Here is a 24173-nt window from a genome sequence, read left to right as displayed (position 1 = left end):
GAGGTATAATGTCTTTCCTGTTTCTCCAACAGGATTATCACAAAATAATAAAAAACCCCATGGACATGGGGACGATCAAGAAGCGCCTGGAACATAACTATTACTGGAGTGCCAGTGAATGTATGCAGGATTTCAACACCATGTTTACAAATTGTTACATTTATAACAAGGTAAAGAGCCCAGACAAGCATTTAGCTGGGGCACTGCTTAGAAAAGACCCACCTATGACTGTTATATTGCAGGTTTTGAACAGAGCCAGCTCTGCTGTGCTCCGGGCCCTCCTTGCAAGGATTTGAAATGCCACTAATTGCAACCACATTACTTGAAATGCACAAAGCTGTCTTTGTGCTGTCTTTCTTCCCCCAGACTAGTTAAAATGGCAAATGTGCCTTTTAATTATAGGTAGATTTCTGCTTTGGGTTTATGTAGCAAGTTTTTACTCCTTTTATTTCCAGTTAGGAATTCTTTAGGATGAGCTAAAGTTTGTGCAGCGCTTTGCAGGTGTTATGTGGGGTATTATTGCTGTTACACTGGCTGTGTTGCAGTAAATAGTCTTTTAGCAGCAGAGAGCAGTTCAGGAAGTAGAACTCTGTTTTCTGCCTATCTCTCGTCTGTACTTGCACACCTTCAGATTGCTTATTATTATTTTGGGTTTGGCTTGTCTGCTGTTTTGTTAGGTTGTTAAAAGCCTGTATTCTTTGTGTTGTGTTTTCTACAATGGTTTGTCATCATTGACCCATGCTGGAGAACAAGCTGAAATAAACAAATTAATTAGTTTAAGCCACAGACTATGTGTTTATACTCTTCTCTTGGACCTGCTGGCAAGCAGAGGAAGACAACTCATCTGTTCCAGTTTGCTGCTTCCACACTGTTGCACAGGATGCTGGTTATCAGGCTCCTACTGGAAGTCCTTGATAACTCTCTGAGTGCAGCATACTCAGAGGCTGTAATCATTGCATGCTGGACCAGAATAGAATAGCAGGGGGATAGCATGCAAGGAGGGAGATGAGCTGGTCTCTTTATTGTTGGAGCTTGGATACCATCATTTATTTGAAGAGCAGTGTCACTGGGGATTTCAAAACCTGCTCTCAAACCTCTCTGCTTCAAATATGGGGATGATACAGCATGGGGTTGTATTTTTCTTTCTGCAGCCCACAGATGACATCGTCCTCATGGCCCAAGCCCTGGAGAAGATATTTCTGCAGAAGGTGGCGCAGATGCCTCAGGAGGAAGTCGAATTATTACCCCCAGTTCCTAAAGGCAAAGGTCGCAAGCCGTCAGCGGGCACACAGAGTGCAGGTATTAACCCGATGCAGTGACAGTGAATGTTACAAGCCTGCTGCTGAGGCCTGACTCACCTTCCAAGCTGCCTGGCTTTGCAAATGGTGAAGAGGCTAGAAAGGGAGCATGTAGTCTAAAGGTTAAGGCAGTGGAGGAAGGTGCGAGATGTCTAGATAGTGTTCACCCAGTGTTTCAAGACTTGTCTGTCTTAACGCCACTCTGCATTCGTCATACAAACATCTTACCATCTGTGACTAGTCCATCCACACGGCGCTTCAGTGAGGGAGGGCAATGCTGTTGCTTCCTCGATGCAAAGAAGAAACCGAGGCAAGAAGAGGCAAGGTAGTTAGATGTGCCAATCTGCTGCAAGTGACAGACCATGGCATGGAATGCCTTTATAGACCTGGGTTTATACAGCTTACCCAAGGTCCTGGCAGAAGTCTGACATAGCAGATACTTGGACTTAAATCTTGCCAAATCCCCTAAACCCCATATAACATTTTTCTTTTGTACACGTTTGCAACATCATAGAATAAAGTTTGATCAACAGAAAGTATTTATTAAGCCATTGCAAAAGGCTGTGTAGTCCATTGTATATTAGTAGATAGAAACTAAGTTTAGTTCAACTTACTTAGAGTTGATTTTACATGGATTTAGGACTCAAATGTCTGTAAGCAAAGTAAAACAGTTCATGAAGGAGCTTGTGTGGGCTGAATTAAACTGTTGCAATTTTTTTTTTTTTTTTCTGTAAACAAGGTCTAATTGTTGCTCTGGGAAAGTCAACTGTTCCTCTTTGTTTTCCCACATACCAGGAGCCAAATGGAGCTACAACTTCATCCAAGCTCAGAGAAATTTGTGATGATGTGTCTTTTCAGCATCCTTTGATAAAAGCTGCTATAAAAACATAGAGGAGTACTGCTACTTTGGTTATTAGTTACTAGATTTGTCCCCCTTAACTTTACACTAGTAGGCAGTTCTTTAACAGTGCAGGTCTAGCATAAGAAACATTTGAGACATTTGCCTGGCTGTCAGGAGACTTAGGCTCTACTCCCAGCTCTGTTTCTTTCTCTGAATAACTTGTGGCAAATCTGAAGTGCTTTGGACTCTTGGGTGTTTAGCTGGCAGTAGGGGAGTGTTGTTACCATTCGTCATGCATAGTAAAAACACTCCCAGATCGAAGTCTGTGCAGGACAGCAGCTGTCCAAAAGAGCCGTCTCCTTCTGTTCTCTCTTGAGCTCCTCTCTTTTGCTAAGCGCAGGGTAGCTCTTAGAGCACCAGAGGGGTGAAGACTGTCCCAGAGCCACACACCCCATGTGCAAAGCTATAAGCGTTTTGCTTGCCTGTGGCTGGCCTCAGGTTCATGGTATGAGGACTTAGGTCAGTGATATCTCATTTTTTGTTGGCCCTTGGGTAACAGCACCAAGCGAATCACACTGTATCCTTTGTGCTCTTCCTGTGGCCTTGGACTGGGAGCTTTTTGCCAAGCCCATGATTGCACAGTACAGCGCCACTAGTGTCACTTTGTTCCCAATGTCTTGTGGGCACTTGTAAACATCACTACACTGCGGTGTGTTTTCACTTTGTCGTTTGAAAGGAGCGCAGCAAGCCGTGGCCGTGTCTTCCGTCTCCCCGCCGGCCCCGTTCCAGAACGTCCCTCCAGCCGTGTCACAGACGCCCGTCATTGCTGCCACCCCTGTGCCAACCATCACTGCTAATGTCCCGCCTGTCACTGCCCCTCCCGCCGCTGCTCCCCCTCCGCCTGCTGCTCCGATAATGCCCGTGGTGCCTCCTACGCCACCAGTAGTCAAGGTAAATGGAGAACTTGACCCCTTCCTCTTCAGAAGGCAATATTGCTAAGCAGTGCTTTATTTTCATCCCCTCACTGCTGGTTACATGCATTCCTTCTCTTCATATTTGACTCCTTGCCTCTCTGGCCGTTGTTGTCCCTTTGGGGTGTGCTCAGAGTGCTTGCTGTCGAGTTTGAGAGGGTTGAGAAAATTTTTGCCAGTTTTACCGCACTCCAGCTAAGTTGATGTCAACTGTAATTGCTCCGACTCAGTTACAAGCTCTCATCTGACCATAGCTTTAGCCAGTGCTGGTGCTCCTTCAACCAGAAGGCTGTTGGAGGTTTCCCCCATTTTGCACCATATAGCCCAAAGCATCTCTTCCCTCTGTAACTGACCCCCTGATTTCGCTGGGCTATTCCTTTAAGTTTGCAGACTCCAGCATTAGGCATGTTCCTCTCTGCTGTAAACCAGTTCAAGACAAGCCTGTCGCTCCAGTTGGAGGAGACTGATGTTGCCTGCAGGTTTTGGGTGCCTTAGTTCTGTCTTCCTTACTGAGTAATCTTCTGGGAGTTGCCATTGGTGTTTTGCTATTTACTATGCTAATTTATGGGTAAATGAAAATATTGCTCTAAATAATTGGAATTTTCCTGGCAAGCTGTGTATTGCTATAAAAATGATGAAAGCATGGCTCACAGAAAGCTGCTTTTTTTTTTTTTTTTTTTTCTAAACTGGGAAATTAACTGCAACACTATTGGTGTTCTCTGATGTGAGGTTGTGTGGGCCAGCAGAGCCACAGAATTGTTTTGCCTATTTAACCCTATAGTTTGGGAATTACTAGAGAAATTGTAAGTCAGATCTTGCAGCTGAGCTGTCGTCCTCAGAAGCCTGTCTCATACTTCAGTTTCTGTCCAAATACCTTGCTTCTGAGAATCAATTTAATTTTAAAATTCAAGGATCAACCCAGAAGTGAGTTTGCCAAATACACGCTGCGAAATTAACTCTGCTTGGGATTTACTTAAGATTTCTCTTAGATTTCCCGAAGGAACTTTTTGTTTCCCCTTTCTTTGTCTCCCCAGAGAAATAAATCCTTCGTAGGAGTATGTGAGTGAGCTGACTGGACAGTCACAGCTTGAATTTATGTGAGAGAGGTTTTATTTGCTTAAGGCAAAATCATTAAATTCATGCTCTTGTCCATAATAAGCAATCTACCTTAGCACACCTGCTAAATACAAGGGAGTGAGGGCTCATGGGTCTTTGGTGATTAATATGCTTTGGTTCAGAACTTATAGCCTGATCCTGCCACTGGGGACTCAGACATGTGGTTAAGTTACTGACACTTACTAAGTCACGATGCATCAGCTGAGCTGCAGTAATCGACTGGGCGCACTCCTTTCCCTTGGCAAACATGAGGTAAGAGTCCTTAGTTTAAATCTCAGTGAAATACATAGAGCTAACACATTTTGCATCGTGTTTGGGGTTGGGTTGGAGATGTGCAAATGGCTGGTTACTGTGGCTCAGATGACATGTAGTAATACATCATGTTCTAGTCACTGAAATGCGTGTTGAAGCCTCTAGTCACAAGTCCCATTTATCCCAGTGAAGTAATTGTATTTTCTGTCAGAGGACAGGCAGATCTCAAAACGACGGATGAATTGTGCTAGGTTTCTGCTAGCGTAGCACAAGAGTTGGGCACGTACTCACAAGGCCTGTCCATCTGCTGTTTCAGAAAAAGGGAGTGAAACGGAAAGCAGACACGACAACACCCACCACCTCCGCGATCACTGCCAGCCGAAGTGAGTCGCCCACGCCCCTCTCGGACCCCAAGCAGGCCAAAATCATTGCTCGACGTGAGAGCGGCGGCCGGCCCATCAAACCACCAAAGAAGGACCTTGAAGACGGAGAGGTCCCCCAGCATGCGGGGAAGAAGGGCAAACTCTCTGAGCACCTCAAGTACTGTGACAGCATTCTCAAGGAGATGCTCTCGAAGAAGCATGCAGCCTATGCATGGCCCTTTTACAAGCCTGTTGATGCAGAGGCCTTGGAATTACATGACTATCATGATATTATCAAACACCCCATGGATCTCAGTACTGTTAAAGTACGTCCACATTTACCACCTCTTTTGCAGGGTGTTGCAGCCCTCTGGTTGCAGAGGACTGGCTCCTTCTGGGGGAGGGGGAAGGGACAAGGGTGGAAAACTGAACCTGTTGGATATCGTCTGGATATTTTTTTATTTTGTTTCCTTCCCCTCTCCTTTTTTCCCATAACCTGGGACATCTTTTTTTCTGCCCTGCAAAGCAGACTGTACAATGGCATCCTCTCCTCTTTGTGGATAGTCCGGCTGTTTAAACTTGTGTCATTGGGATTGTGTTGCACTCTGAGAAGAAGAGGTGCAGTATTTCATAGGATTCGATTGATAGTATCCCATTTCCAGAAGCTGCTGCCTGCCTACTTGTTGGCATGATGTGTGGTCCAGATAGGCTTACACTGAGCAATTCCAACTGGAACGTGATGACCGCCTGGTACTTGGGGAGGGGAGGAAATACAGTGATGCTTGTGCGGTTCATGCTTGGCTGTTCAAGAGCTTAGTTTAGTATGGTCCAATATTAAAAGTATTTCTCCCAGTAGACTGCGAGGTTCTCTAAATCACTCCTAAATACCCAGGGAGCAAAGCTTTGGTTTTTTTCTAGTTCTCATCTTCTGCTTGTCAGCTGGCCATTGGAGTCGGTGTTGGTGGAGGTGAGACTTTCTTCCATGCGCAGGAAGTATTTCTGCCAGCTTTCACTAGTGTGCCAGAAGTGTTTTTCTGCCATCTGAGCCAATGCCTGGGATTGTCTAAATGCCCAGGTGACAAAAGGGCAGCTGCGTTCCTGATTCCTTTCACGTTCCTTGGCAAATCCTACATAGTACCTGGAAGCAGCGTGTCGTGCTCTGATGTGCCATGCCATTCAGCCGTGATGTTGCAAAAGTTCTTACTACAGCTGCAATATTTTTAAAAGTATTTTAGTTGCATTATTTAGTGGTGAGATAACAGTTATCACGGTCCGTTCATTGAGGATTAGACCAGGAGTTACTAGTGTCTGAGTTTTAATGGCTGTTCTTGATGCTATGATCGTGGGGAAGTTTCCCCAATCTGTGCTGTGGTTTTCCCAGTCATAAAATGGAGATTGTCATACTTAACCTACCTCACAGGGCTGTTGTGAGGACAGATGTCTGGAAGGCACTATTTAGCTACTAATCATCATTACTATTATTACTTATTGGGTTTGTACAGAAAAGACTGTCTCTGAGTTCGCAAAAGCATTGGTAGCAGGCTCTGGTGGAGCTAAGCTTGGAGACTGTTCTTCTCCTGAGCTTGCAGTGCCCTTGCTTTTTTCACAAAAGCCAATGCAATGTGCAATTAAGCTGAGCTGTGTTAAAGGCCTACAGTAGTTTCCTGGGAGAAGAAGAGGGCAAGACGAAGGGTGTGTTGAGCTGCGGGCAAGAAGAGGGAGCCTGCAATACGGTGGTAAAAGCAGGAGAAATGGCTAGGTTGAACATGATAGTGTGCAAAGCTGGCTACCTGAGTTTAATGTTCTGCTGCTAGACGAAGGTCCCAGTGTTTTCTTGCGTAAGGTTCCATTTTCTCTTGCTTTTGAGCATGGATGAGAAGCTCCCTTTGTTTTTTGTGCTGCAGTGCATCTGCCATCCTGCTGATTTTGGATGCCCAGTACTGAAGGCTTACTTAGTCCTTGTATGCTGTTTTAATTATATGATTTCTGCTCCTTTCACTTTGCATCAAATGTGCTTTTCTCCACCAGCTTGGAGGTCCATCCACTTGCCTTGGATCATAGGTTAGTGGATAATTCAGGTGGGTGAGGAGGCCTGTCTCCTGCTCAAAGTGGGGTCACTTACGCACTCTGATCTGTGCAATTCCAGGGGTCAGCACCTTCTCAGCTGAGTGGGTCTGACCTTGCTCCTCTGATGCTGGTGAGTGGGCTTGGGAGCAGGAGCAGGTTGCAAATGGGTTTTTTTGGTGTTTTTCTCTAAGTTGGACCAGAGGTGCAGTACTTAAATGGCTTCAGGAACCCTCATATATGATGTTCTGTTTGCTGTGCATAGTGTTAGTTATATTTGCCCATGCTTATCATAGGTTACACATCAAAATCTGTTCTGAGAGTCTATAAACTGGTCCGTAGCTTTAAAGGAAGTTCAAAGTATGTTTGATTCTCAGAAATTACTAGGATGGGAAGAAACATCTCTTCCTGAGTGCAACTGTTTTTTTTTGTTATCACATTAGAGTGATGAAGTGTTATTAATAGCCTTTTCTGTGCTAGTCTTGTGAACACAAGACGTTAGATGATCACATCCTAGATTAACTTATTCAGTTACTGTACTGACTTTAGTGGGACTGCTGGTAAACCTAGTCCTTTCAGATCTATTCTCAATCTTATTCCATTGGCTTCCTAGGGATGCTGTGGGTCTCCAGAGATATGTGCAGCCTGGTAGATCAAGCCCTGGGTGAATGCAGTAAGATTAGAGATGGAGAGAGTGAAATCCTGACGCTGTCAAAACTGGTATTTCCATGTCTGGTTGGGTGGCTTCTTATTGCAAGAGATTCTGTGCTGTATTCTGCAAAATCTAGGTGCAAAGCTGATTTCTTGGGTTGGTGACTTCTTCACACTCAAATCTCTTTACAGTCCTAACTTCATTCCTTTAAAAAGTGTACACCTCTGACTGCACTTTCTCTGCAAGTGCAGGTGATAGTCTCCCTCTATACCTTACTACTGTAGGACAGAAAACTGGAGACTAGTGTAGGACAGAAAACTGGTCTCCACTGGAGACCCAGTGGAGTCTTTTGCATGTAAAGACTCTGGATTTGTCTTTCCACGTGGTAGTATTTTTCTTAATAAACTTGTTTGAAGTGCTGTCTGGTATTGGTTTTTTATGGAGTGTTTTATTATCATTGCTCTTGGCCTGTAGATCATAGTGTGACTTCTCTGAGATGTGGTCTATGATACGTTAACTGGATGGAACAGAAACCTGCCATTTGCAGGCAGTGTAGTTCTCCAGTGTCAGGGGCTCTGTGTGGCTCTGAAAGGCTTTAGATTTAATTCTGCACAAGTGACAATGGCTGTGGTAAAGCAGCGCAACTAATGGCTTTCAAACTAATCTTAAAGGAATTATGTGAGGAAGTAAAACATAAGCATTGCTGCAGCTATAATAGATTCCCCAGTACCTGGTTGCTTGTCACTTTGGTTCTCTGGTTATATGAGGTTTGATTTTCTTCAGAGAACATCCTTCGTGTCCGGGAGCGTTTTTCTTTTCAGGTTGTGCACCCAGCAGAGGTGTGCTTCAGAAGGATTTGGAGATTGTTTTCTCTGTGCGCATGGTGGAGGAGGCAGGCATGGTAGAGGAGGCAGGTTGGCTGTTGTGACTGTGCCATTGGCAGGTTGAGGGGCTGTAGCTGAGCTTGTTGCAGCCAGGAGCAGAGGGATGTGCCAGAGTGCCCTGCAGGAGCTAGGACTGAGCGTGGGAAGAGCTGAAGGGACAGCATCTGAGCGCATCTCCACCTCAGTTCTCTGATAGTCATCACAGAGGGAGAAAGAGCAGAACTGCTTGGAGTAAAGAGAGGAAAGAATGAATGCACGAGGAGAGAGGGAGGCAGAGGTATGGGTTACATTTCAAAAACTAAGAGGCAGCAGCCCTAATTTTCCATAGCAGGTGAAACACTTGCTTCGTAGCTGTAGCAGCACTGTGCTTCTGCTGCCCTGTCCACAGGCAGACAGGGCCCACCTGTGGTACATTCATGTCCCCCTCCGATGCTGGGGAGCTTCAGCGTGCGGAGAGGCAGGGTGCTGTGCCCTTTGTGGGGCCGGGGGGAACCTGGAGCACCTCTGCTCCCCCTCCATCGTCTGGCTGACGGGTCAAAGCAGCAGTGATGTGGATGTCTCTTTGGTTTACTCGGTGGTGAACAAGCAACAGTCCTCGTGATGCAAGAGGATTATACAAGGTATTTACTTTCTGAATAAAGTGCTACCTCCAGGTAGCCCGCTGGTTAATTTCCTTGCAGTGAATTGCTGTGGTTTCAGAGCGGCTGTGTTCGGGGTCTTGAAAGTGAGGAGACATTCTGTGGTAGAGTTTTTAAAGATTTCTTTAGTTGCACCTATTTTAGAGTACAAACGCAGTTTCACAAAGCAGCTGCTCTTATTGAGACAGTTTTTCTAAGGTGCAATTAAGCCCCTAGAAATCGGGCTAAGTACTTATTAGCTGGTAGAGATGGAGTTTTCTCTGCTGAAGTCGCTGTACCTGTGTGGCCCTGTCCCTCTTCAGCACCTGCCCTGATGCCGTGGCCAAGGCATGTGCGTTGAGGGCAGACTGATGCTCAGTTTAGTCTTGGAGAGCAGAAATGTTAGGTCTTCAAACACGTAAAAGATTGCTGCAAGGAGGGAGGGAACAAAGTTTTCTCTGCATCCTCTTTGGGCAGGTCAAGGCTTACCTTAAAGCAGGAGACACATTAGGAGACTAATTTCTGAACATTAAAGAATATTAAACTGCATTTGATTGCTGAGAGAAAAATGAGATTGCTGTGGTAGATACTGCACAGGGCAGAGAACGGACTAGCTGGCCTAGTGTCTCTGCCAGGCCTGCTGCCTGACTCCTGATTTGCTGTTGTAAACGTAGTAACTTTTTTTAAGCAGCTGGATATCTCAAAGTAAATTTGTAACCAAAGATACTCCAGCTCACTAATATAAAGTCCTTTTTTTTTTTTTTTCTTTCGGTAAGTTAATTATTCTTTAGCAGAAAACAAAACAAAAAAAACCCCCACAGATTAAAAGTGTTGGGCTAGAAAACTGTTGGGTTTGGATGAAAGCAAAGCCTTAGACACTGAAATGTATTTCATAGGCAATGATCAGCTATTGAATGTGCCAAACAAATATAAGTGCATCAAAAAAGTCTTTCATGCAGTAAGGCATAATTTAAAATAAATGGGCCCTTTCGTTCGAATATATGTTTTGCTTTGGAATTCGCCTGAGACGCTTTTCAAACAAGGGCAGCTCTCCTTCAAACAGGAGAAGCACAAACTTATTTCCCTTTCTGTCTTTGTGCTGTGGCTCAGAGGCTTTCTCCTAGTTTATTCACCAAGAGAATGAGGTTTCATGACAAAAGTTTGACAGACATCTGGCTGCAGCGCAGCAGGGAGTAAGGCTGCAGGAATGTCACCACCCAATGTACAGGTCCCTCCAAGGCAGCATCCCTGGGGGTGAAATTATGCCCTTTTCAGAACAAAACCAGTTTTAGGAGTCATTGCGTTGCTTCAAGATAGTTACAAGGTCTACCATGTAGCTGTGAAGTATCAGTAGCTTCCATTCAACAAATGGGAATTTTGCTTGCGTTAAGGCTTCCAGCGCGGGTTACGCACCCTAAGCAGCCCTTGCTTTCTGCTCGGACAGAGGATGTGTCTTCCCTGATCATATTTGCAGCCTGCCTGCCAGTCAGCCCCTTCCCTTCGCTGGGGGATACAGGTGCACAAGACATACAAAAGGGAGGCCTGCAAGCACTTGGCAAATAGAGGATTTCTTTAAACCCAGGTCTTTTAAATGCAAATGAAATCTAGTGTTAGTTTCTTTTTCCTTTCGATAGGAGTAATTGGAGCTAAGGTTTTATACGTAGTAGTAATGTATGCGTAAAATCATTTAAGTTCTAGGAATGGTATAAACTGTTCTCTAAACCCAGGTTATTCAGTTCCAAACAGCAAGAGAAATGGATGAAAGTGAGAGCTGAAAAATAAGAGAAAGGAACAAGGTACAGATATTTAGCTCCTGATACTTACCCTCACTACGCTAGGAAATAACATTATGAGTAGGTTCATAAAGGGTGAATTCTTTATCTGCTCTCTGTCAGTTGAACTTTTAAATCAAGAGTAGGTGTTGTAGTTTAACTGTCAATACCTGTCTTGCTGTAGGAATCACCAAGCAAAATTCATGCCCTGTGTTAGCTGGAAGCCAGAGTTAGTCATGATCTTTTCTGGCCTTTCAGATTTACAGGGCAAATATACCCAAGCAACATGTAGAAATACACACTTAAGGTACTTCTGTAATTGTAACTCAGTTGGTTGTTGACTCTTGCCCTTCCCGTCCATGATCCTTGTTTCCATTAGCTTCTGATCCAACAAACCTTTTTTCCAAATGACTCTTTTTTCTAATAGAATGTGGATCATGACAGATTTCTATAGTACTACTTAGAAAAAGAAAACAACCCAAATTCAGAATCTTGAAGTGTTTAAACTGTTACGGAGCAATATGAACTTTGGTTGTCTGGTCTTTGTGTGCTTGTTTTAAAAAACAGAAACTCGGAATGTTATTTAGGAACCAATAAGCCAGATCAAACTACTCTTCTCTTAGACAAACGTGATTTTTGAGGCTGTTCTGAGCAGTCTCCAAGATGCACGTGTCCTCCATGCAGTTGCTACAAATGCCTTTTGCTTATGGCTTTTTCTCCCCTTTCCCTTTGGCTTGTTTGTTTGCAGAAAAAAATGGACAGTCGGGAATACCAGGATGCACAAGGTTTTGCAGCAGATATTCGGTTAATGTTCTCTAATTGTTACAAGTACAATCCTCCAGACCACGAAGTGGTAGCCATGGCCAGGAAGCTCCAGGTAAAGGTGTTGGCAAATGCGTCTTCCAGAGTACATTTAGTTCAGCTACAAGGTGTCGATTCAGAGACCCAAGCATGGGTCTGCTCTTGACACCAACATGGGAGAGTCGGTGATTCCTCCAGCCCTTGGAAAGAGCCATGTTCTCTGCTGCGGAACTGTTGTGCTCTTCATATGGCATGGCCCAATGCCACGTTCCACTCCTAAAATGTTATAATCGTTGCTGTATAAAGTTATGGGAGAATTTTCTTGGTCTTACCGAATGTGTACGCCCATTTGTACATTATTATTTATTTGTACAGCACCTTGTGCAGTGCAGTAAAACCCTGACCCAGGGTGGGATGTCTGGTGTGTTTAAAAGGCCAGAGTGAGGTCTTCGTGGCTGAGGGTCCTTTTGTAACCAGTTTTTCCCCCTTTTTGTAGGATGTCTTTGAGATGAGGTTCGCAAAAATGCCCGATGAACCTGCAGAGGCCCCGCCTCCGCCTCCACCAACAGCACCAGTGGTGAGCAAAAGCACAGAGAGCAGTCACAGCAGTGAGGAGAGTTCTTCCGATTCAGATAGCTCGGACTCGGAAGAAGAGCGAGCGACTCGGCTGGCGGAGCTCCAGGAGCAGGTATTGCAATGGCCAAGCTGTGTGTCTGTGCAGCAGAAAGGGCATAGCAGGAGGAACGGTTTAATTTTGTTGTTAAAAAATCCCATCTGTGTAGCAAAGCAATCCCCCCTTCTGCCAGCTAAAGGGGAAGAATGCTCAGCTGTGAAATAAGTGCATGTTTGATGTAATGTTCATTTTCTTCAAGATAGCCATTTTCGCTGCCGATGCTCTGTGCTTCCTTCTGGGATCCCAGAGTATGAATGAAGGTGCAGAAAATGCTAAGGATCTGGGAAGAACAGAGACCCCCCCATTTTATGTGAGAGCTCAGGCATAATGAAATCTGTCACAAGCTTCCTGTGGGATAGTGTCCCCCTGTACCCTGTCTGTAGAAGTGAGCTGTTCTGACTGTTGTGGTTGCAGACAATTAAACCATGGCCTTTCTTAATGTGGATATACAATGCCAGATGCTACAGTGCTTACATGTGCTACCATAATACAACGAAGCATTAATAACATAACTTATCTGGTGTCTCAAATCAAGCTAGTAGGAGGGCCAAGAAGTGAACCCAGGATTCCAGATGCCAGGTTGTCAGCACTGTAGACAGAGCTATTAAGCTTAATTTCTATTTGCCCCTATAAAACAAGAACGATGTTTTTATTTGAGTCAACATCTGCATACTTGCACTGCATTTCTTAAAGAATTTCAAATCAAGCGAAGTCTTCTGAGTTCAATCACTAGACTGCCTGATCACTGACTTTGGGATATACTTACTTACACGTTGGGATCTACCAGAAGGGTATGTGGAGGCATCAGTTATCTTGCCTTGAAGTCTGATTTATTTTTTCACTGTTCTCCCCCAGCTAAAGGCCGTCCATGAGCAGCTAGCTGCGTTGTCACAAGCACCAGTGAACAAACCAAAGAAGAAAAAAGAGAAGAAGGAAAAAGAGAAAAAAAAGAAAGACAAAGAGAAGGAAAAAGAAAAGCACAAAGTAAAAGCTGAGGAGGAAAAGAAACCCAAGGTGGCTCAACCACCAAAACAAACCCAACAGAAGAAAGCCCCAGCTAAGAAAGCAAACAGCACAACCACAGCTAACAGGTAAGAGCCTGCCTTCTGCAGGTTGCCTTAAGGGGAACGCCAAGAGCTTCCAGGCCAGTTCTCCTGTCCCTGTTGAATTCCTGGTGAAACTCAGTTGTCAGAGCCGTTAATTTGCTATTGAATAGTGTTCCCATTCCCAGACAACTCCAGGGAGTCTTTAAGTTAGAGCTGGCAGTGGAACCATCATGTTTCCACTGTCCAACTCCCTTGGAATCCCTGTCTGATCACTCTCAGATAAGGTTTTGCTTTTTGCCTTTTGTGCAGCCAGCAAGAATGTGCCATTTCGTTGCCGCCCTCCTGCTGCTACATGGGCTTGTTGTCATGCCTCACAGGGCTAAAATATAATAGAAGTAGAACAGCTAATCTCAGATTTCTGAACTTTTTCAGAAGTTGTGGTGCTGTTCTGGCTGCTCTGGCTAGAGCTTCAAAGCCAGGAGCATTGGGATGTTTGTTGCAAGGGGGGTAGAAAAAAAAGAGTTCATTGCTTCTATATACCCATGAGTGTTTCCATGCTTGCCAACCCTCTCAGGCAGCCCAAGAAAGGAGGCAAACAGGCATCTGCAACCTACGATTCAGACGAGGAGGAGGAAGGTCTGCCCATGACCTATGATGAGAAACGACAGCTCAGCTTGGACATCAACCGCCTGCCTGGGGAAAAGCTAGGCAGGGTGGTGCACATCATCCAGTCGCGGGAACCTTCCCTCAGAGACTCCAATCCCGATGAGATAGAAATAGATTTTGAAACATTGAAGCCCACAACTTTACGAGAACTGGAGAGATACGTGAAATCTTGTTTACAGAAAAAACAAAGGAAACCATTTTGTAAGTTACCTCCTGGGGCACATGTTCCTCCACTAGCTCTTGTGTTCAGCTTTGGAGTCAGGGCATGTGTGTTGGAATTCTCTTACCCAGCTGTTGTGTATGTGGTAACGGGGATTTTTAGAGATTCTTTTCTCCCAAGAAAATGTACAGAAACTTTCTATTTTTCCTGTTCTTTCTTCCCATGATGTCATGCCGTGAAGACCTGGAGGACTATTGTGTTCCTCTACAAGTCCCGTGTGATACCATTATTACTTATCTAGAATCTAGAAGGCACTATAAAGGTTTCAGTCTCATTGTGTTAGGTATTATGTGCACACATCTGGAAGGATCAGTTTCTTATCCTGAATAGTTTAGCATCTGATTAGGAAGGAAACAAAAAGCATGGTTGGGATCCAAAACACCAAGGGAATGAATAACTTGAACAAAGTTACCTGGGCGGCCTGTGGATTCTGGGTGTGAGTTGTATATTCACCCCAAAACTGCGCTTCCTGGATGGCCTAATCACCATATTACCCTCAGTGTCTATCAGATCAGAGGATTAATGTCAATGCGCTGACGAGTGTACGGTTCAGTATGGGACAGACTTTTCTCTGTCCCTCATCCACAGAGGGTGAATTGTTGTGGCCCCTTGAGAGTTTAGCTCCAGCTGAATAGCAGTAGGATCACTTACCTGAAGTCGTCCTGGCTGGGTCCATCTGCTTGTCGGTTAAGAGGGAGTTGTCCTGCTAAGAGTATAACACAATAGCTACTCACAACTCTTGCAGAGCACCTCTTTTTCCTCACCCCAAGACTTTCAGGCAGGCCTAAGCAAAGCTCAGACTTTGACCTTTCTTTTTGCTTTTTAATACACTGCTTTGATTTGATTTTTTTTTTTTTTTCCCCCTGAGTCCTTCACTGTTAGAACAGCTCAGGAAAAGATTTTCCAGAGTGGTTAGGAACAAGAAGCATCCTTTTGTTTTGGAACCAAAGTGTAGAGTATGATACAGATAATGCAGATAACCTCAGATATCTGCCCATCTGCTTCTCTGAGACTGGTACACCCTGGGCTGGCAGGCTGGCGTGCCTGACCCCAGCCGGACTCTCCTGCTGTCTGCTCTCTAATGCAATGCTTAGTTTTCAGGGGCACACCCTCTTAGGACTGTGCTTTCCAGATTTCTTCTTTTTTTTTTTTTTTTTTTTTTTTTCTTCCTTTTTTCAAAATTGTTGCTTTAAAACAGCACAGAGACATGTAGGTATTTCCTTGCTGGATCAGGCAAAATGTCTGGCCCTGTCTTGTGCTTCTGATACTGGCCAACACCTGTGTTCAATTACTCCTTTGGAGGGATATTTCTTCTGCTCAGAAGTATGAGTATTGCTGGTATATCTCACCATTTTCATCCTAACCAATGCAGGTACGTTCTTGTTGTCTGCCAGCCTTTGCCTCAGTTGTTTTTTAATTTGTCCTTTTCGTTTTGTTCTATATTTAAAACAACATAAAACACAGTAGATTCTTGCGTGAGGTATCTTAAGTTACAACAGCAGATGCTTACTTCTGACAACCTTTAATGGGACACTTTATTTTACAGGGCAGAAAACCCATGTAACAATTCTGTAATTACAAATGTGTAACTAATGACCATATAACTGGCTGGTAAGTAACCTGTAACTACAAGATTATTACATGGATATTTCTATCTTTTAAAATACTTTCCAGAAGGTCTCTCTTAAAAATTGCATGTTACAGGATGATGGTGATTGGATTATCTAGACAACTTCATGTGTTGTCCTCTATCTGGGATGTGTAGTTGCTGTGTGGTCACTTGATCTTAGCAGTGTCACTGCAGAGTGGTTGCACAGATTTACATGCCCTGTAAAATAGTGATGTCCACTCTTTTTGCCTGCAACCGTGCAGTTTCAGAAATTGTACGTTCCTCCTCCACAGCTGCAAGTGGAAAAAAGCAAGCAGCAAAGTCAAAAGAAGAGTTAGCTCAGGAAAAGAAGAAAGAACTAGAAAAACGGTTACAGGACGTCAGTGGGCAGCTAAACAACAACAAAAAACCTGCAAAGAAAGGTAATGGCTTTGGTCTTACTGTGCTAACAATGCCCGAAAAGTTGTGTATGTAGGTAGACTTCCTCACAGAGGCAAGACTCCTGCCTTCTTGTAGCCTTGGGTTTATCTCTGTGACAGTTACCCAGTTGGTCACTGGTGTCGGGGCACAGCAAGTTACTGCTGGACACTGAGCTACTGTGTGGGGGCTGCCGTGGTCCCTGTCCTGGTGGATGCTCTCCTGGGTAGTAAATGTGAGGTGTCTTGGACGCAATTCATCCTTCAGAGGGAGGAGGATCTACTCTATTTAGCCTGTCCAGGACTGCGCATACGGACCAGTACTGTGGAGCATCTAACAGATGATTTTTCCCCATTGTGGGATTAAAAAAAGCCCAAGCCCCCATGCAGTGCAATACTGTGAAAGATGGTACAAAAGGTTCTTCCAGCGCAAGCTATGCTTCTTCCAGCTTCGCACAAGTCAGGCAGCGTTTTCTTGGGTTCAGAGGTTGCACTGAAGCATGCGAGGCTGTGGACACAGCTCCCCGGGTGCTGTGCACTGTCTCACTATGAGTGTGGTAGGGTTGCAGAGGACATCGACCTCCTGTAGGGCTCGTGTTGATCCGAAACTTCCGTGGTCAACTGCAGCCTGAGAAACCTTGCCGTCCACTGACAGGACAGGCCTTGTTGCAACAAGCAAAGGCTGTGGGTAGAGTAAGCTGCCCAGGCAAAACGAAGTTGTGAATGAAGCCGTGGAGGATGAAGGCTGTGGGCAGACCTTCTCTAGTTCGGTTCCTTGCAAGTAACCACATCGCTGCCTTCTTCCCCGCAGAGAAATCTGGCTCAGCTCCCTCCGGAGGCCCTTCCCGGCTCAGCAGCAGCAGCTCCTCCGAGTCTGGGAGCAGCAGCTCCAGCGGCTCCAGCTCGGACAGCAGCGATTCAGAATGAGTTACGGACACTTACACACAAAACACAAAATGGACATCACTCTCACCGATGCTCTGCAGTGTTCCTTTCTCTCTTTAATATACCGCTCTTGTTCCACGGTGGTCAGGTTTTTTTTCTTCTCTCTTTCTCTGACTTTTTTATTTTATTTTAAAATTCAGTGTTATAAAAGGTATCTTCCATTTTTTTGGGGGGCGCTCTTTTAATAGGTCAAAGATCTTTGCGTGTGTGTGTGTGACTAGACTTTATGACAAATAGTTCCCTTTGCATAAAGTCTCTAAAATACATTTTGACTGAAGAAGATTGGTTGAAAATGGAAGAACTTTGAACTCTTAGCAGGAGATAAATAGAAAGTTCTGCAAGGTTTGTAGTACATTTCCTTCCCGCCCCTTCCCTCTCCACAGAACGTTCTCTTTTAATAAGCCTGCCTGGCTCACACAAGGTAAAAAAAAATAATCTTTTTTTAAAGAAATCTCTGTAAAATGGTACTGTATCTCAAAGATGTTAGCTTTTGAACTAGTTGGTGTATTTGTATTAGCACTAGTATTCTTAATCTCGAAGTCTACAGTGTGATGAAAATGTCAGATGCTATCATCTTTTTACATAAAAACAAAACAAAAAAACTTCTCATGTACTGTGGATTGCTAACATGCTTTTTTTTCTTAAATCTTGGTAGAGGCATAGGCACCTGTTCAGGAAGGTATTTAAGCATGAACTTAACTCTAAGCACATGAGCAATAGAACTTACATTTGTTGTTTTTCCACTCAAAATTTTCATTTTTCTTGGGGATACGTTGGGAAGAAGGGAGAAGGGGACACTCAAGTTTCTTGGGAATGTTATTTTTAACATCAAATAGATAATTTCCAGGAAATTGACGCTCTCTATGAAAGTTTTCATTTAATTGAAAACAGCTTTTGGCTGAAAGTTCTCAGCTGGACTTCAGAGTGATCCTTGCAGAGTGACCAAGGCAAGTCATGTGCTCGTTATTAGACACCTGCTTAAGTACTTTCTCCATGACAAGCACCTCAGTCAGGGCTTAAAATAAAGGAGCACTTGAGCTCCAGCTGAGGCTGAGCTGGCAGGGGAATTGGAAAGGGATGTTGTGTGTGTTTGGGTTGGTTTTTTTCCGCCTTCCTTACCGTTTCAGTAGTGAGCTCCTAGAAAGGGAATGCTACTTCTGTGTCGTGCAGGGTTCCAGACACTGAAATGCTTACCTCAATAAAAAGAAAAAAAGAAGGGAGGGAGAAAAAAAGAAAAGAGACAATTTTAAGGCTGGCAATTTTTTGAGTCCAGCCTAATGTTTTGACCCACACTGCTGCAATACACTCTGTTTTCACTGTCCCTAATTTCGTGTATATACAAGTACTTTATTTATTAAACACCATTGGTCATTTAAAACTTACTAAAAAAATAACAAAAACAAAGCTGCCTTATGCAGACCAGCAGAAATGCGGACTTTTAATGTGGTTTGAACCAGATTTAAAAAAAACCAACAACAAAACCAACAACAAAAAAGCAAATAAAAATCTGAGACTTTATTTGAATGCAATGGACTTTATACCTACAGGTGCTACGGTCCAGTCTGTCCTGTGTCTGGTGCTCTGTCATGTTCGGTGTGTTCATTTTTTGTTTTGTTTTCTCTCTTCTTTATCTTTTCACTTCAGCCCCCTTTTGCCTGTGTTGTACAGATTTTGGAGACATACAGGTAGATAGAATTCCTTGATGCAGCACATTATTATTTTCTCTGTAATATTTCCAGAGGTCTTTTTCCCTTCTCTCTCTTTTTTTTTTTCTTTTTTTGTAGAACAGTGGCGTTTTTCTTTTATAATCTGATTTTAGGAAAACACCCGTTCTATAATTATATAAAATTTGTAATCTGAGGGGCAGAAATTTATTGTAAATTCTTAACTTTTTATTGTAAAGAAAAAATATACAGAGTTTAACAGAAAGTTATGCCTTTCCCTCTCCCACACCAGCCCCTAAGGCTGCCTCTCTACAGTGGGGTAGCCCTAAAATTCACCCTGCTGTGGTCTCTAATAATTGTTTGCCAGAGGTGCCGTGGCAAAGGTTGCACCAGCTTTTTCACGTAGGTGGGTGGCCCTGGAGGACCCCTCTGCGCCAGCACACCATTTTCATTGCATGCTCAGCCTCCCAGAGCTGGGACGGGAGGTCGCGCGATGAGATGTGTGGTGTCTGGGTGATGTCCCTTTGCTGGAAAGCCGGGTAAGCGCAGGGTCAGCCCGTTATTAGCACTCCATGGTTTGCACTTGTAACTGCATCCACACTCAGCTGCCATCACTTACTGCCCATCGACTGAGGTTTTATTAGCTAGACATTTATGCATGTCTTTAAAAATTCATCTTTCAAAGAGCAGCATTTCACAGTGTTCAGATGTGCATCTCTTACAGCTGACGTGCCTCTGTCCATGTCTTACCTGTAGTGACAACAATGCACTCCACAGTTTGCTAGAAAAAGATTTCCTCTTTCTTTTTTTCTTTTTTTTTTTTTTTGTTTTTGTTTTTGCTAAGGGCTGAGAGCAATGCTGTGTTGCTGTGAGGCACTGAGTTCCTCCTGTAAGTTGCTGGGCATCCTTGGCTCATATTGCAAACACCAGGGTGCTTGGCCAGTTGGCAGGAGGCTCTCCAGCCTTTGCAGGTAGTTTCCCATAGTATTTGAAAGTGGATGAACTAGGCTGATTCTTACTGAAATTAATGATTTTTCTTTTCCATTAACAGTGGAGTTATTTTTAGTTCCTATATTTTTTTTAAATCCTGCCCTCAAAAAAATCTTCACCTAGACAGATCCTTAGTAATATATTTGCAGAATTTACTATGAGGAAATGTAATATACATCTAATTAAGAGCTTAGGGTGGATTTTTTTTTTAATGGAGTTGGGTTTCATCTGTGTTTCTGCTATTGTCTGAGACTTGCATTATCAAAACCAACTGGTATTGTAATTAAAATAATTGCAACCAATTCAATACTATCACAACTTGGATAAACAAGCTCCCAGTTTTCCCTGCTTGAAACCTTTTCCTGTGTGCATTAACCCGAGCTGTACCACTGATGTAATGTGGTGGTCACTCCTGTGGAGATCAAACCGCAGCCGGTGTTGGAGGCGATGGTAGCCTACCTGGTAGCCGCTCTCGCCAGCATCACCACCACAGAAAGCCCAGGGACCTGGCTTTGCGACGCCCCGCCATCCTCCGACGTCTGGGACAACCCCGCTGACCGTAGCCAGGGTACAGACGTTCCTCTAGGACGCATAGGTCTGTCCCACCGAAATCAGTGGAAAGGTTAGAGCCAAGGGGTTGGGGACCAAGCGTGAAGCAATGGAGAGGGCCCTGGCCTGAGACTGTCTGCAGCGCTGGAGGAGGATCCCTGTTTTAGGTGGTAAACCTGTCCTTGCTTGGGAAACTTGTCCCACCAAGGAAAACAAGCAACCAAAACCACCAAGGAATATGAAGAACCATCTGCATGTCTTTGATATACCCAGCTGTGACACGGGCTACTGTTTGGTGGGAAACTTTCTTTGTTTCCATGGAAAGTAAGGTGTTTCCTATGAAATGGCAGTTCACAGGAGAAATCCGTTTTGGCAAGACCTTCATTTCAGGAAAGACATTGGCGACTCTTCGGGGTGTTGTTCTTAGACTTTTTCATTTTCGTGGTGTTTGTAGTGCTCGTTATCTCCCAACATGTCAGTAGTGGTGCCTCTTGTATCTCCAGATCAGAGTGTCTCCAGGAAAAGAAGAGATGTTTTCAGTCCATAGTAAGTAGCAGCAGCCCTTAACGAGTTGGAAACTGAAACAATAGAGCATTTATTTAACTGAGTTTGTATTGCATGACGTGTCAGTACAGATGTCATGAACTAACTTTAAAATGATCAAACATAACATTTGAAACAACATTTTTAAACTTAAGAATAAAAAAAAAGTTGAAATTTTTATGGTAGAATTTTTCTTGAACAAACAAAGTTTAACTTTGTTTTCCAGGGGAAGCGTCACTGAAATCAGTATGATTTCATATGTATACATACACACAAATAGTTTTATTGAAACTTTTTTCTGAGGAATTCCTGTTTTGACAAAACAGTATCTGACCAGACCTATGAGCAATCAACCAGCATTACTGCACCTTTAAAAACTTTGTTAAACTTTATCTGATTGTAAGGTCAGCCTGTTTGTTAACGCACCGTCAGGTGTAGGCTCGGTGGGACCAGAGGGAGATGCGCATCCCGTGGGCTCAGGCCCTCATCCAGCTACTAAAGGAATCTGTTGCGTACAACAGTTTTCTGCTAACCAAATGTTGTCTATACGAAATCATTTCGGTTTTGTATTGATGTGATTTTAAACTTTCCTACCGACAGGGTTTGTAACTGTAGAACTGATATTTCAGGACTATGTAACTGTTGTTGTGAGTGTGTGTATGAGATGCACACACGCACCCACACACACCCCCCCACACACAAGCACGTGTGCGCGTGTATATATACAAATTAGTTACCCCGTGAGGTCTCTTTCCATGTTCTCTATGTGGTAGAAGCAGACTGCAGTTACCTAATCTAGTTCTTTCTCTGTTTTGGGGACTCTTAGACCAGTTTTTAATTTTTTCCTTGTTTTGAAAGGAATGATGTTTTTTAAAGTTGGGGTTGGAGCTAGGGGGAAGGGATGGGGGCACGACAAAGAAAAACCACAACCTTTTTAGTACTGGATTTTAAAACGACGTATTCTCAAACAGGAGCAGTTACCACTAGGGCTAACTGTGGGCAGGCTCTGCGTTGTTGAAGGTCAGTTTAGGGCGAGGATTCATTACACTAGCAGCGTTATCTTGCTTGTAAAACGACGAGATGCGTTTTTTTAAAGAAATGGTATTTGCATATCTTTTTAAATGTCATTTTTAAAAAATAAATAAACCACCAGCTCTAGGATTTGACACAGGCCACTTAGAACTTACCCCTGATACTGGCATAACCAATCCAGACAGATTTGTTGTTGTATTTTTGTTTTGTTTTTTGGGTTTTTTTTAATATTTAAAAAAAATGTTACTTTTCTGTATGATGTGCATGCAACTTTACCGTAACTCTCTTTCTTAAAACTTTTTAGTGCCATTTCTAGTATATTCCTGTAAATGTCAGTTACTGAAAAAGAAATGAGTCAATGTAAGTAGTTTAGCTTGTTTATTGCAAATTGCTGGCCTCAAACACAACAGAATTAAAAAGAGTTAGAAAGTAATCTTTGATGTTACTGGTAATCATGGACCCTGGTCCTGGGGCATTTGTTTTGTTTTCATAATAAAAAGAAAAATTGTTTTGTGTGTGCAGTTTGATCCCATATTTTCCCCTCTTCTCTCCCTTTCCCTTTCCTCATCCCCCTTTCCAGGTGTTGCGCTCGGTCCAGTTGAAAACGTGTAGGGCTTTGATCGAGCAGTCAGTGGCGGAGCACTGCTAAGAGACAAACAGAAACACGCAGAGTCCTTAGTGCCGCGAGTATTGAAATAATTCGGAAGTTAATTTTGCAAGCCCAGCTGGGAGTGCTGCTGGAGTGCCACGCTAACGGGGCAAACTGCCTTCGGAGCAGAGCGCGAGTCCGGGGCACTGCCCGCTTGGCCTGGGCTCTGCCAGTCACAGTTCAGTACCTGGCATGGACACGCTCTAAATAAACCCTTCTGTTGGTGAGGAAAACGCTCAGCCTGCTTTAACGCACCAGACCAGACAGGGAAAGACTTTGGCTCTTCCTTAGGAGCCTCCAGTCTGAAGGGGTCTTGGTTTATGGGAAAATCGCATCCGACTGAGGTAAGTCCAGCTGAAAAAGAGGAGACGGAAATTTCACCCGGGTTTTAACACTGCCTGCTTTCAAGCCACCGAGACCTGAAGGAACCAGTGGGAACTCTTCACCGGCACCTGCTCCACCCGCCAGTCCTGGCCATGCTGGCCCTGCAGGTCTGCGAGCCCGGGGCAACCGGGATGTGGCAGATGCGCGTGGGAAAGTGGGGCACGGAGCGGCTGGTCACATTCACAGCAGAGCCGTGACGTTACCGAACGGTGGCCAAAATCTATTCTGGTCACTGGAGAGGGTTCAGGTTGGTTTTGCTGTCGGGTTTCTCGGGTGCGTGCCGATGGTTTATTTATAAGGTAAGAGTTACAACAGCCAGGTTTCCCCGGGGTTAATCTTTCTCTAACCCTGTTCCTTCTCACTGGGTTTAAAAGCCGTGATCTCTCTAAGGTTTCAGCAAACCTGTTTGACTTAGCTGTTGTGTCAGCGTAGCTGTGTGTGGTAGCAGTGATACCCCCAAAGGAAACGTTTCGTCAACCGATCCTTTAAAAATCTCTTGTGAGGCAACTGCCCTACAGGAGGATGGTTTCCTTAGCGTTTACTGCTGAGTTATTTCTAGGATCATCAAGCAGTGCTGCCTCTTGCAGACTTGGAGGAGGTTGAGGACAGGCAGACCACAGCTGAGGTTCACCTCATGCCGATACCTGTATCGATAGAGGTTATTGCATGTCTGACATCCAGAGGTGCTCCTCATCCCCTGGATGCACCGCTGAGACTTGACAAGGGCTGTTGGCTTGGGAACCCGGAGGAGCCTCCTCTGCACGGGGCCGGTCTTCAGAGGTGAACCGGTGTGACTTTGGAGAGGGAGGTTACCCACAGCCCCACCAGTAACTAAGGTAATTCCCAACGGGGAGGAACTGCCCGTCCGCTGAGCTTTCCCTCTTCCCCCCGGGTGGGGATTGGGAGCGATAATAGTTGTAATCCTCACATGTGCCAAAATGATTAACATGCAGGAGAAAACCAGCTGCTCGCGATGATGCATCCAAACCATTTTAATGCACTTTATCCAAGAGGCTACGACAGCATTTTAAACAAGTGCATCAACACTACACAACCGGCTTACAGAAACGCTCGCTCGTAGCAGCCGCTCCACAACCTGCTGTGACTAATGAGGACACGCAGATACGGAAAATAATACCGTCACGTTCGCAGAGAGA

At 44.3% G+C, this 24173-nt stretch overlaps 1 protein-coding gene across 1 annotated transcript in view; it reads left to right on the top strand.

The window, feature by feature from the left end:
* BRD3 (bromodomain containing 3) overlaps positions 1-17187 on the top strand; it is a 38628-nt gene extending 21441 nt beyond the window's left edge. The window contains exons 3-12 of the mRNA XM_009892253.1: positions 33-170; positions 1152-1299; positions 2876-3090; positions 4795-5166; positions 11578-11706; positions 12127-12318; positions 13159-13394; positions 13924-14216; positions 16138-16266; positions 17072-17187. Coding sequence (XP_009890555.1) covers positions 33-170; positions 1152-1299; positions 2876-3090; positions 4795-5166; positions 11578-11706; positions 12127-12318; positions 13159-13394; positions 13924-14216; positions 16138-16266; positions 17072-17187 — 1968 coding nt within the window. The remainder of the gene's footprint in view (positions 1-32; positions 171-1151; positions 1300-2875; positions 3091-4794; positions 5167-11577; positions 11707-12126; positions 12319-13158; positions 13395-13923; positions 14217-16137; positions 16267-17071) is intronic.
* Positions 17188-24173: the final 6986 nt, after the last annotated feature.

This window comes from Charadrius vociferus, unplaced genomic scaffold, assembly GCF_000708025.1.
Source record: "Charadrius vociferus isolate BGI_N301 unplaced genomic scaffold, ASM70802v2 scaffold549, whole genome shotgun sequence".
Lineage (NCBI taxonomy): Eukaryota > Metazoa > Chordata > Aves > Charadriiformes > Charadriidae > Charadrius > Charadrius vociferus.
The sequence above is the reverse complement of the archived record's forward strand: the minus strand, read 5'-3'. Positions and strand labels throughout refer to the sequence as shown.